This window comes from Manduca sexta, unplaced genomic scaffold, assembly GCF_014839805.1.
Source record: "Manduca sexta isolate Smith_Timp_Sample1 unplaced genomic scaffold, JHU_Msex_v1.0 HiC_scaffold_169, whole genome shotgun sequence".
Lineage (NCBI taxonomy): Eukaryota > Metazoa > Arthropoda > Insecta > Lepidoptera > Sphingidae > Manduca > Manduca sexta.
The window spans coordinates 1-13,285 of record NW_023592579.1 but is presented as its reverse complement, the minus strand read 5'-3'; the positions used below and the strand labels follow the sequence as shown (position 1 = coordinate 13,285).

General features: G+C 38.0%; 1 protein-coding gene across 1 annotated transcript; it reads right to left on the bottom strand.

Annotated features, from left to right (window-relative positions):
• On the bottom strand, nt 1–11,995 carry LOC119191604 (putative fatty acyl-CoA reductase CG5065; the record flags this gene model as incomplete). Its single annotated transcript, XM_037445492.1, is given in 10 exon segments — nt 1–515; nt 774–903; nt 1,155–1,261; nt 1,670–1,827; nt 2,409–2,437; nt 2,726–2,827; nt 3,450–3,597; nt 4,005–4,130; nt 4,991–5,113; nt 11,879–11,995. Coding segments are annotated over 10 exon segments (1,272 nt in total), but the record flags the coding sequence as incomplete, so codon positions are not given.
• Between the last annotated feature and the right edge of the window lie 1,290 nt (nt 11,996–13,285).

The following is a 13,285-nucleotide window of genomic DNA, read 5'->3' as shown; positions in this document are numbered from 1 at the left end:
AACCATGTAACTTCGCCTCGCCTTCCCGCAAGTTCTGGGTAAATTTTCTTCGGAGTTGAAGGGCACGAAACGGAAGACAAGCGGCTTCAGAACGAGCAAATCCAGTATGTGTAGGTAACGCTTGCAGCCTTTGTTGGTTATTTATGTAATTAGGCGCATCCGCGAGAATGCGGAGCCGGGGACGGCATTCTTTTACCACGTTGTAGCACCATATTTTTATCATAAGCCATAAAACTGATTAACCAATCTAACCAACTAAAATATTACATTCGGATTTTGAGAATTAAAACCTTTTCTGCGTATCAAGTAAGTGTTTTTTAACACTATTAAAATATAACGGTATGTATTGGTTCCAGACGATGTGTGATGGATCACAGGGGAAAGTCTTTTGATCTTGAAGGCTCAGGGAGGCGTAGAGGGCGCGGACTTCGTCGCACTTGAAGACCCAGGAGTGAGACGTGAAATACTCAACTAAATCGCGAGCGTAGTCTGACATTTTTATTAACTTTACGTATCTGAAAAAGAATAGATATTAAAATATAATTTATAAAAGATATTGTGGTGATATCAACAATTCTTTATTCTAGCATTAGTTTCACTATAGAATTTGATGGCACGCAGTTTAAAATAATGTCAAGCTATGAGAGACGTCGTTTGATGGTGGCTGGCATTATGTTCATTAAACATGGCGTTTCGCCATGTTCGTAATTTCTCCATTCATGTACAATTAATCTACAATCTCACCTACCGTTCAAAATACTATGGATACTCACTTAGGTTTCCTTCCGATAATACGTAGAACGAGGTCCACAACGAAAGCTACTGTCTTCATATTAAAAGATATTACTCTTAATATCCATTTGTATTTCGTCATCAGAATTACTCCAGGAAACGGCAGACTGTCTGAAGTGAAAAATAAGGGATGAGAGCTTTTTAAATATATAACTGGTTTTAAGTATTAGAATTTGGAAGACGTTTGGATACTGAAGACACGTGAATGATTTTTGAATTCAGAATATTTGCTACAATAATAGCACAAAATCGTTGAGCTCTATAATTAGTTAGAGGAAACAGAAGTCGCTGTTACCAAACATTGTTTATATTCTCTTTGCTGTTTGAATTTAAAAGAATAGTTGAATGACTTGCATACTCACAAAATCTTTCCTTTACGCTCTGTTGTGTGTAAAGCTTCACAAGTTCTCCACATGTAATCGGGTTGACATGGCTTGAGCAGCTATTTAGCACAGTGAGCTGACCTTTGCTGAAAGGGCGAATGGAATTTTAAACACAATATTGAGGTTGTATGCTTTTCTAGGGCAAAAGAGCAGAATAAGATAAGAATGAAAAGCGGGTGGTTGTGCCTCTGCATATCTAGCATACCCATACCCATTTTTTATTGATCTTTTGCACTGCATCGGTCTGTAATATATATATATATATATATATATATATATATATATATATATATATATATATATATATAATATTAATCACTGGATAATTACCTATACTGTCGTTTACAGTCAAAGTCTCATTATATAATTGTCTATCGCCAATAAAATAAAATGAAATTTTCCCAAAAACATATCACACACTGGGATAAAAAGAAGACAATTGTTGTTCCAAATCTTCAGAAAGCATCACATCTATATGAATAAAAATAGATTACCTATTACACTTAGCAGCTGATATCAAAGTGAGGTTTGACACGTAGTCCACTGGTATAAGATCCAGTATGTTGCGTCTGTTTCCGACGACACCCCTACAGATGCCCTTAGCTATGACTGTGAGAGAACTGGTGGCGCCGTACCAGTTGTCCGAGCCAGCCTAGGAACAACTCTTTGAGTTGATGGTGTTACTGAAATAGAAATATAAATACTTTGAAACTTTCAATATATTTCTTTTATATGCACCGGAAAGTAACACCACTGTACTTTCTTTTGGTTTCGCGAAGTACCTTAAACTACCGGCCAATCTGTGTGGAGCGACCGAGCGGTTATGTCGGGTTCACCGTACCTTAGGACCGAAATATGGAAATATTGGGTGACCGCCGCGCCGAGTACATCTTCGGTGCCTTAGGGACGGCTGTAGGCTTTTTCCAACAGAAGATAGGGATAATAATCCCTCGTCATGATTTATTATGTTAAAACAAATGTCAGGCATATTTTACGGATTTTATCGGACTTTTGGGTTCGCCCCGAGACCACTGCTGCAAAGTTTTCAAAACGTCGGGAGGAAATTTTAATATAAAAACCGCGTTAAATCCCCAAAATAGTTTTATTTTAAATACTTCGTCAGTCAACACAATTACGCCAACCTATTTGAGACCACTGCTAATGATTTCTCGTATACGAGTGTCCGACTGGGTAAGTATCGCCATAATGATTTAATTATTGTTGCCACCAAACAGCATTTAGCAAGCATTGATGTTTTCGATCTGAAAGAAGTCGCCCTAAGGTATTAGACGTCTTATAATGCTCAGTAAGCATGCTCAGCTGACTACAACGTTCTTCACACTGGAACACAACACTGCTTGGCTACTAATCCGTAGAAATAAACTCTGGTGCCTAATATACGGCTCTTCGTATTATCATTACCATCATCATCATAATCAGCTCATTGTAGTCCACTGCTGGACATAGACCTCCCCCAAGGTACGCCACAGAGCCCGGTCTGCTGCTCTTACTTCGCATACGATAGGTTTACTACCGGCAAAAAATATTACCTATGGAAGGTCGCACGATGACCACTGGGAGATCACCACGTTTCTCTGATATCATGGTCTCGGTGAGCGCCTTCGTGAATGTGTAGGTGTTGGGTCGTCCCTCTGAAAAACGATGTATCCTATATTAAACTAATAGGATTGGAAGATCATTTAGTCCTACCGGGTCGCGTTGAGAGCCAGCCGTATATCTGTGACGTAGACATATCCAGGCTTGCTTCGTTTTATTTTTTTATATGGGCGTGGAGAATGACTACACTGTACCTGATTTTTTTCATAAGTTCACGGCGATATGACCCTAATGGTAAGTGGAGTGGAGTCCAATAGAATGTCGACTGACGAGAGATGGTTACCTCTTGGCAGTCGACACAATTATGCCTGCCTGTTGAAACCGAATATACACAGGCTGATCCCGAAACGCAACACAGTTACGTGGGCCATTATGGCTGGTTTTAACATCCTGTGTACAGTGATCGCTATCCGGGCGGATAAAAAATATCCTACCACCAGCAAATTTCTGGCCATTCAATACAATTGTGCCGGATATACACAGCCTGACTCCAGAACGCATCACATTTACTGGAGTGGTACGAGCTGACGTGAGCAGCGGCATCCGGGCAGCAGAAACAGGCGGGACGATATCGCCGCGTTTGTCGCTTTACCATGGTACAGCGCGGCGCGGTGAGGCGATTTCAAATATTAGTATTTGTAAGTGTTAATAACATACCTATCATCTTAGAAACCTTTTCCGCATCATCTCCGTAGTTCCTGGCGAATTTGTACACCTCCCCCAGATCTTTGGGGGGAGGGTATACAATCTCTTCGACCACTGTTTTATCGGTATTAGTGTACATAGTTGAAATGTGAACAAAAACCTGAAACAATACGTAATTACGTTTCGATATGATTAATCAATTATCCGATTGATATTTCGGTCAGAAAAATATCAGGACATACTTATTAGAAGTCAAATTTGTCGGATTAGGTTCTAATTTTTAAAAAAGATGGAGTTCTTTGGAAATTGCATATTTTGTTTATATTAATGGATTAATTTTCGAAAAATCCTTGCTCATCTGCCTTACATAAGATACTCTCGCTCATATTCTGTGCTAGCGTTTCTTGTTCTTCTTGTTTGAAGTACATAACGAGATTACTCAGCTTTTAATGATGTTCAGAAATTTAGAATTCTGTTTATTAATAAATATTTTGATCTATAAGATTGCATGTCAATGAGAAATTCTGGTTTACCTTGCTTCAAAACCACATTGCACTTTTAACTAACCTTAATACATTTCATGCGTTGGGAGAGAGTAAAGACTCTTCTCGTTCCCTCCAAGTTAACGTTGAGTGCCGCGCTTAAAGGCTCGTTAAACTTTACTGTCGCTGCAGCGTGGAACACTACTGATACCTGAAAGGTTAAAAAGTTGCATACTTAAGAACTACTTCGTCGGGCGGCACGTCACAGCTTTCTACGAATTGCGGGTCAACCAAAGTGATAATGGATTTTGGGATTTGTTTTTTTGCCGCTAATCAGTGACGTGTGCTAGATATGAGGATGGTATCGCCCCCGATCATCATGGGACAGAATACACATGGTGAAACGTCGGGGCCCAGGTTGCGCTTCTGTCTTCTCTTCTCTTCTCTTTGGGGTTAAAGGCGTGATGAGTATGAAACAAAACGTAGGATAGATTTTTTATTCAGGCACGGTCAATTTACTTCGCTACGTCTAATGGTAAGTGTCGTCCTGGCAAGAAAGTATCGACTGACGAGAGAAGGGTATCCTTCGCCGGTATTCATTATGTAGGCCTATTTGAAACGGGATATGAACAGGCTGATCCCGGAATGTGACATATGGGCCACTATGGCGAGTTTTTCATTTTTTCTACGTTGATTGCTATCGCGCGGATTCCTAAAATTAATTTATAAGCATTAGGCTGATACAAGTACTCACACTGATACTGGTGGCGACCGAGTGCCACGCAGTACTTTGTAATTCAAAGTTCTCTATGGTGTTGTTAACTGTGTTAAAGTGGCAAGTTTTGTCTTCCATGTAAACTGGAGTGTGTGCATCGCCAGAGTATTACAATTTGATGCGTAAAAACGCAATGTTCTGTATTTTACGGCAGTTACGTATACAAATTACGGACCCAATCGTCGTATGAGATTTTTTTTCGGTATGGGCGAGTATTGACTTTAGATGTCACACTCGGTGATCCCACATGTTGCATAAACCGGATACAACTAAGCTAAAAGTGATTAAATACTTACTTCATTAATCAAGATAGCCTCATCCTCCGCTTTGATGTCCAGATCAGGTGCAGCGATATCTCCTGGGATTGGTACGATTTTGCTCAAATCCTCCGGTCGTTCTTTTTTGATTCTTGTGAACACCTGTAGAAGTTAACTAGTCAGTATTCTTGTAAGTCACTATCAGGTATTTATTTTATTTATTGGGTTTTGCAGTAAACTTAACACTACAATTACAATAATTGAAATATTATACCTTATAGCTATAATGTAGGCCCAAGTTAGGAAACTCAACATACACATAACTTAAGCTAAATATGACGTAAGCGCTGAAAATTAAACACAATATAATTTGGAGACGTTCACGCAATATGTATATTGTATAGGTATAGGTATTACTTAAAGTTGACGCGTTCTGACATGGTCTTTGTATTTTTATTTTTTCTACACGTGGATGCCAAGAATCTTATACTAATTGAAGTCGGCAAAGTTGTTCTAAAGAACAATGATACTTAGGAAGTTAAAAATAAAAGATGACGCATACGAAACAACCGAATGTTGCGCGAGTTTCATCATGTTTGTGAATAAATATGCATTAAATCATAATCACGCAATGCTTATGCACCTATAAATTTAATAAGTAAGGCGTGATGTTTCTTTCGCTTCTATTTGTCTGTCCCTTCAATTATAATATGATTTATAACTTGTATAAAATTGTGTAAGTATGAATGCCATGAAGATGCTGGTTTATTGACCTATATCTATTGTAGTCTTTGCTTAAAGTTGATAGATCTACGCATGTAACAAAAAACAGGATGTTTATAACACATGAAAACAAATGAAAATTGTTCACGCTGTACAAAAGAACCCAATTTATTTACTAATTCTATTGTAGTCCCATGTCTAACGTCGTTCTTTCTGAGAATTATGTATTTTATATATTTTTCAATAAATATACAAATAAGAGAGGGGGAGGATATAATAATACGGAGAGCGGCGATAGCCTAGTTGGGTGTGGAACGGACTGCCAAAACGAATGTCTGCAGGTTCAAATCCCAAGGGCACACACCGCTGACTTTTCTAAAATTATGTGTGTATTCTTTGTGAATTTATCTTTCGATTTAACGGTGAAGAAAACATTGTGAGGAAACCTGCACATCTGAGAAGTTCTCTATAGGGATTTCGAAGGTGTGTGAAGTCTACCAATCCGCACTAGGCCAGCGTGGTGGACTAAGGCCTAATCCCTCTCAGTAGTAGAGGAAGCCCGTGCTCAGCAGTGGGCAAGTATACCTAGTCTTGCCATAAATATTGTAATAAAGAAAAAAGAAAATTGTTAACTGCAAATAACATTTATTACTTTTACAGTGTGTCAGTTTAATACATAAATATAAAACAATTAAAAATATAAAAAGCTTATTCGAAGTGGTCTCCATTGGCTGCAATACAGTCCTTTAAACGATGAGGCCAGTTATCAATAGAAGCACGCACTCTTTCCATGGGAAAATTCTTCACTGCCAATCGTATAGATTGTTTTAGGGACTCCAAATTATCATGGCGTTTAGAGCAAGCTGTACTCTCTAAAACTGACCACAAATCATAATCCAGCGGATTAAGATCGGGACTAGACGACGGCCAGTCTTCAGCTCTGATGAAGTCCGAAACGTTCGATTCCAACCAAGACTGCGTGGACCGAGCTTTATGACCCGGCGCCGAGTCTTGCTGGAAGGACCATACTTGGTTATTGAACATGGTGATGTTAAGGGGCTTAACTACCTTCTCAAGAATGGTATCTTGATACACTTGTGCCGATGTTTTGATACCTTTTCACAAAAATATGGCTCAGTCACTCCTTCATAGCTAACACCCCACCAAACCATCACTGAAGTCGGATAATGTCCACGTTGCACTCTGTCGACTAATTGGGAAGCTTCCTTAGAGCTTTGAGCATAAATACGGTCATTTTGTTTGTTAAAATGTTGCTCAATTGTAAAAATTTTCTCATCCGTAAACAAAATTTTTCTGTGACCTCCCTTTGCGTACCGCTTCAGTAGTTGTTTCGATTTTACCACCCTATTCTTCTTTAAATTATCAGTTAAGAAATGGCCAGTGCGTCTCTTATAGGCTGCAAGTCCTAAGTCATCTTTTAAAATACGCGACATGGTTCTAGGTGCTATCTTCATTTCCCGAGATAAAATCTTTTGCTTTCGGACAGGATTTCTTCGAATTCTTTCCCTTACTGCTTTGACCACCTTTTTCGTACGAACACTACGTGGACGGCCAGATCTTTTCTGTCACAAACAGAGGAGGTCTCATTGTACCTATTAATAGCCCGGTACACAAACATTTTACTAATACCAAGTGTATGGAGAGTTTTAAAATTGCATTTGGCTCCATACCTACTTTGTGTAATGCTATCACAGCGATTCGGTTCTCTTTATCACCCCACACCATTTTAATATCGCAAAATATTTTACAATGTATTGGCGCCAAAATGAGAAAACACAATGAACAATCGTATAAAAATGACAGATTCGAAATTCAAATGTAATATTTTTTTATAATTAAGTGTAACAGTATTTATGGCCAGACTAAGTATAATACAGGGCTGATATTATTATACAAATAAGGCAGAAATACAAAGACATTACACTATATAGTTAGTTATAGACATCAGGGCCAAATTTAGGCGCCAAAATTTATTACCAGTTGGTAATAAGTCTCTGTCTTATTTGAAATGTCTGTATGGCAAGATGACACAGCGTCCACAGATATTAATACAAAAATAACATATTTACAGAAAATATTATGCTCATATTTGCATTAAGAAAGACCAAATCATATAATGAAAAATATGAAGTATTTCACATCGATGTTTTGCTATTTCATGATAGATTGAGTAACCATCACATAAGCGCAAATTTTTTGTATGACCATCTTCCCAATTTTAAAACTCTTTTAATATATGAGATTATACATTTTTAGTATTTTAATTTTATATTTTTTTTCTACATCAGGGTCAGGGGGGTTCTTCCCTCTACGGGAACTAATCCGTATTTTTGCAATTACTGGCATTCTAAGCGAAAGACAATTTTGTAGCGGCGTAAGGGTTGATGCCGCTGTAAGGAACAGATGGTTACATTCTTCTATAGAGGGGGAGGATTTCCAGTCAAGCAGATGTTGCTTGTGACCGGCCGTGGCCCCTCCGACAGTTCCTATTCGGAGATGGTATATATGCTGCACGTCGCGCAAATTGTGCAAGCGTAATCCAGGATCGTTTACCGCCATCTTGCGTGATTGCGATGCGATCACTACAATTGTGTCAATACCACATAGGTCTTCTTGTAGCTCTATTGATGTTGACGAGATAGCGGTGAGGTTACTAATTGTATTGTAATTACAACTTCGATAGCCGTATAGATAAAAGCCCCGTAATTCGCCTATTCACCTGAACTACCTTTGAAAGCTATCCTTCGATGAGAACGCACGTAATGTCAATGTGACGGTTCAGCCCCATTAGGCGGGAATAGGGCCTCTAACCTCAGTTTTTATGCTTTATATTTTGAGGAGTGAGATCTATTGCAATATGAAGGAGGAAATTCAATCTTATCTCAATTGCTCAAGAGTCTGTTATTGTAAATTACTCATTTATTCATATAATTAGCTGACAATAGTAATTGCCATCTGTTGTGTTTCGATACAATGGATCAACACTGTTTAATTAACGTTTACGCTGGAATCGACCTTAATTAATTCTGATTTCTGATGTATGACGTAATAATGTGTTCATTTAGACCAGCTGCCCACTGGAGGGATGGTTCGGGTGTTTTTGAATGTACCTTAAATTAATATATTCCAGTTCAAAGTTCAATGATCATAATTGTTTTTTTATTTAATTCTCGGGAGGCTTACAGACTAATAAAATGTCTCATAATGATAAAAAGAAAACATAATAAGTAAATTTGCTAATTACAAGCCTCCACCTATAAATATTTAAGTACGAACATGTTACAGAATACGAAATAATATTGTCATTACAATGTAATGTAATTTCACACGACCGTATGTGGATATTTGTGTAGTTGCTTAATTATTTTGTAATACTCAAATAAATTTTATTATTATTTTTTTATATTGTACCCAGTCCGGCTATTGCGTAGCATTTAAGTGTAATAATAATATTGTATTTTTAAATGCCATGCGTGCCTATGATCTGTATGTTCATTACAATGACATTGTAGGGTTATTATAGAAATTTAAATTATTTAGTTATGCTGTTGGTATGCTAAATTAATAAAAATAAAATACAAGTCCGGAACGTATCCAGTAAGCTCTAAGCAAAAAAGTTTTGTACCAGCATTCCTTTAGCCTTATTTGATTTTTTCCTAAGCGAATTTCGGCCATGGCGGCCAATCTCAACGGAGATCAGCCAAGAACGCAAAACATCGTGCATAAGTATATGCGCAATACACAGGTGCACTCTCTGTTCTTTCACTCTCATAGTTCGGTGAGACGGCAATCCGACATGACCGGAGAGAGATCAGGCGCAGGACCAACGGCTTTACGTACTGTCCGAGGCCGGGGTATCCCACCGCCAGCTTCCTGACTTCGAGCTGCCACTGAGATTTTGTTAAGATGGAAAAATGTACTCGCAATTATTTTCAAACCGCTTCAAACCCAGGACCTCAACGCGGTAGCTGTTCTCGTTCCGTGCACAATTACTACTACGCCACTGAAGCAGTCGATTTATTGTAGTACAGAACAGATCATTGTAAATATCAAAGACAACTAATTAAAGCCTTTGCAACTTCGTAAAAGAAAAGAACTCTGTATTGTCTGGTTTGTCCTATTAAACTTTGTTTTGACATCTACGATACAGGCATAGCCTAGGGTGGACATCATAGCTAATTCTTATAAAAAAAACTTATTTACTAGTTTAAAGGAATATGCATTAAAGATCTTTATTTATAACTAGCTTTTGCTCGCGGCTTCGCCCGCCTGAAGGAGCTTTCCGGGATAAAAGTCCCACTATATATTTTCCGGGATTGTAGCTTATTACCTTCTCAGGGACTTATACTATCTCTATACCAATTTTTGCTTTCTTATACCACGTCTTATGTCACGTCTCCTGGTTCTAATCTACCTCTACACCAATTTTCATCCAAATCGGTTCATCCGTTCTTGAGTTATAAATAGTGTAACTAATCCCACTTTCTTTTATATATATAGATTCTACGCAGGATTTGCAACGCTACTTACTACTAGCACCACCTTCCCTTTTGTTAACGAATACACGGTTTCCTTAACACAAACGAAATATTCCGACTGTACCCCATGCTGTGGAGAATGTTGTAAATGCCTATTATGGGTGTATACATGTCAGATAATATATTGTGCTATGACAACTCTGTCGTAAGATATAAGAAACTTTAAATATATAAGTTATTAATAATATGTATACTGTTGGCGTTTCTATAAATAAATCATCATCATCATCTCAGCCACAGGAAGTCCACTGCTGAACATAGGCCTTCCCCAAGGATCTCCACGTCGACCTGTTGGAAGCGGCCTGCATCCAGCGACCTCCTCCGACCGTAGCCAAGTCGTCCGTCCACCTTGTAGGCGGGCGTCCGACATTTCGCTTGCCTGTACGTGGCCTCCACTCTTTATAAATAAATATATAAATCTTTGCCTGAAGTTAAGATGATTACAGTAGCTTTGGTACGTTTAGTTCTGCGACGTGCCGTCTGAATAGTGGTAATTGGAGTCGGTGTTTGTATTAGTCAAGATTTCTTGTAGTGCCGCTCAGTCTATGGCGCCGGGCCTTAATGAGTTATTCATTGGCTTTTGATCGAGCTCCGCCTGCATTTAAATATTTTGACTGTCTCGGTGGCGTAGTTGTATTACGGTACTGCAGTGCTCAGGTCTCGAGTTTGATTCCCGGGCCGTGCAAAGTAATATTCGGTTTTTCTACTCAGTATCAGCGCGGAGTCTGGATTTTATGCCTGATATGTCGATAGACTCGCCCCCTAAAACATTATTGGACGGAATACACGGCGGAGAGTGGGTGCACAAGATACGCCTCTGCCTTTCCCTTCAAGGTAAAGGCGTATATGTGATACTTTAAACCCGGAAAAATAACTAATGGGTTTTTTGCGGATTATACGTCATAGTCTATTATATTCCGGTAACAAACACACGGAAAAAAATTAAAACTAAACGAAGAATTTTATAATCAAGTAACAAAAAAAAACTAGGAAAATGAATTGAGCACCCTTGTAAATATATATTATTGAAATTAAACTAATTTTCGGATTCTATCGCGGTATTGGTGTTTTATTTTCTCCCGACGTTTCGAAGACTTTGCAGCCTTCATGGTCACGGGGACTCAGTCCCCCCCGCGATAGAATCCGAAAATTAGTTTAATTTCAATGTCTAACATTCGCGTAAACATAAGCAATCATTAAATATATTATGTTATATATATTATTATATTATGCTATATATGTAATATATAGTTCTACAGTGGCGTAGCATGGACTAATATAGACGCGGGCAAAGTCGGGGCCCTTTTCTTTGTTCTCAAGATCTACCCAATAAATTTATCATACCAAACATGCTTTGAAACAACATATATCTATTTATGAAATTGAAAAAATACAAATGTGCTGTGCGTATATTGAAAAGCAGGTATATTTGAAAAATCGCACTTAAAGAGGTCTCATGAGACCCATTTAAGTGCGAGGCCGTGGGCAAGGGCCCACTTCGTCCATGCCTAGCTATGCCACTGATGTTATAAACCATACGCTTAAAATATTTCGGCTAACGTCTAGCGAAACTGGTGTTTGAAATTGAATGTATTCACCTCGGAGTTCGCACACTAACTGTTACAATCAGCTATCGTATACATACCGGACTATCTATCATTGTTTGTAGTCTTTGCTCAGGATTTTGATTCTTCTTCGTACGTATTAAGACGTATATTTTATGTATCTGCGGACAGCTGTAGATCAGTTTCTCTAGGCACATCTGGAAGAAGAAAAATTAACACCAATCACAATATAGCTTAGTTAGGTATGGAACGGACTGCAGAGGCGAATGTTCGCTGAGCGTTAGCAAGCCGAAAAAGTGTTGTAGCCAGTGGAATTATTTCTATAGGGTATTAGGAAAATGACCCAACTGCTACACCTGACGGTATGTACGGGTCCAATCAGAGCGTCCACTGACAAGAGATGATAATATACACAGAGTAACCACGGAACGCGACACATTTACTGCCACTATGTCGGGTTTTAACAACTTGTTTACGGTTGCTATCCGAGCGGAATTATATCCTACCAGCACTTAGATGATGAGCGCTGAAGTGCCACGCAGTGCATTATAGTTCATAGTTTGGGTGACGTTGCCATTGTTAATGGGTAGTCGTGTACCTTAAAACGAGACCCTTGCTCGTCGTTCATTCGTATAAAACTAGCTTATGGCTAAGTAGAATATTTCTACCATGCTACTAATAGAATCAAATCAAATCAATCAAATCAAATCAAATCATTTTATTTGCGAATACAGGCCACATAGATTATACAGATGTTATGTATTGATGGGAGATCTCGCCACATTCAACCCTTACTGGGCATGCAAATGAGTGAATGGAGACATTTATATCATTCATTAACTTCTATTAAAATGATATATACACAGTTCCCTTATTATATTGCTTATCATTATATATGCTTAAATACAGTGTTTTAAGTTGTATAGTTTTTTTAATTTATAATGTTATTTATTATTAATATATTAATACCAATGAAATAATACAATATATTTCTTCTTAAATTTTGTCATCAAGAAATTCCTTTATCGAGTAATATGTCTTATCTAGCAAAAGCATTCTTAATCTATTTTGAACATATGAGGTGGACCTGTTTCTTTAAGTGTTAATGGTAACTTATTATAATTTTTTTTCCCAATACTAAATATACTATTTTTTTACAGTTTTGTTATAGTTTTTAGGGTACATAGCTTAGTTTTATGTCTCGTGTTTTTAGAGTCTTATAGTTGTTAATATCAGATCGAACCAAGAGAGATGCTTCATAGACATATAGAGAAGGAAGCGTTAAGATTTTCAGGTTTTTGAAGTATGGCTTACATGAATCAGTTTGATAAAGCCCACACATTGATCTAATGCATTTCTTCTGTGCCTTAAATGCAGTATTTATGTAAGAAGAGTTTGCCTAATAGTGGAGCGCCTGGAGGTTTTCACCTCGGATTAGAGTTATAGTGAATGAATTAATACGATCGATGTGGGATATTGTTTTAAAT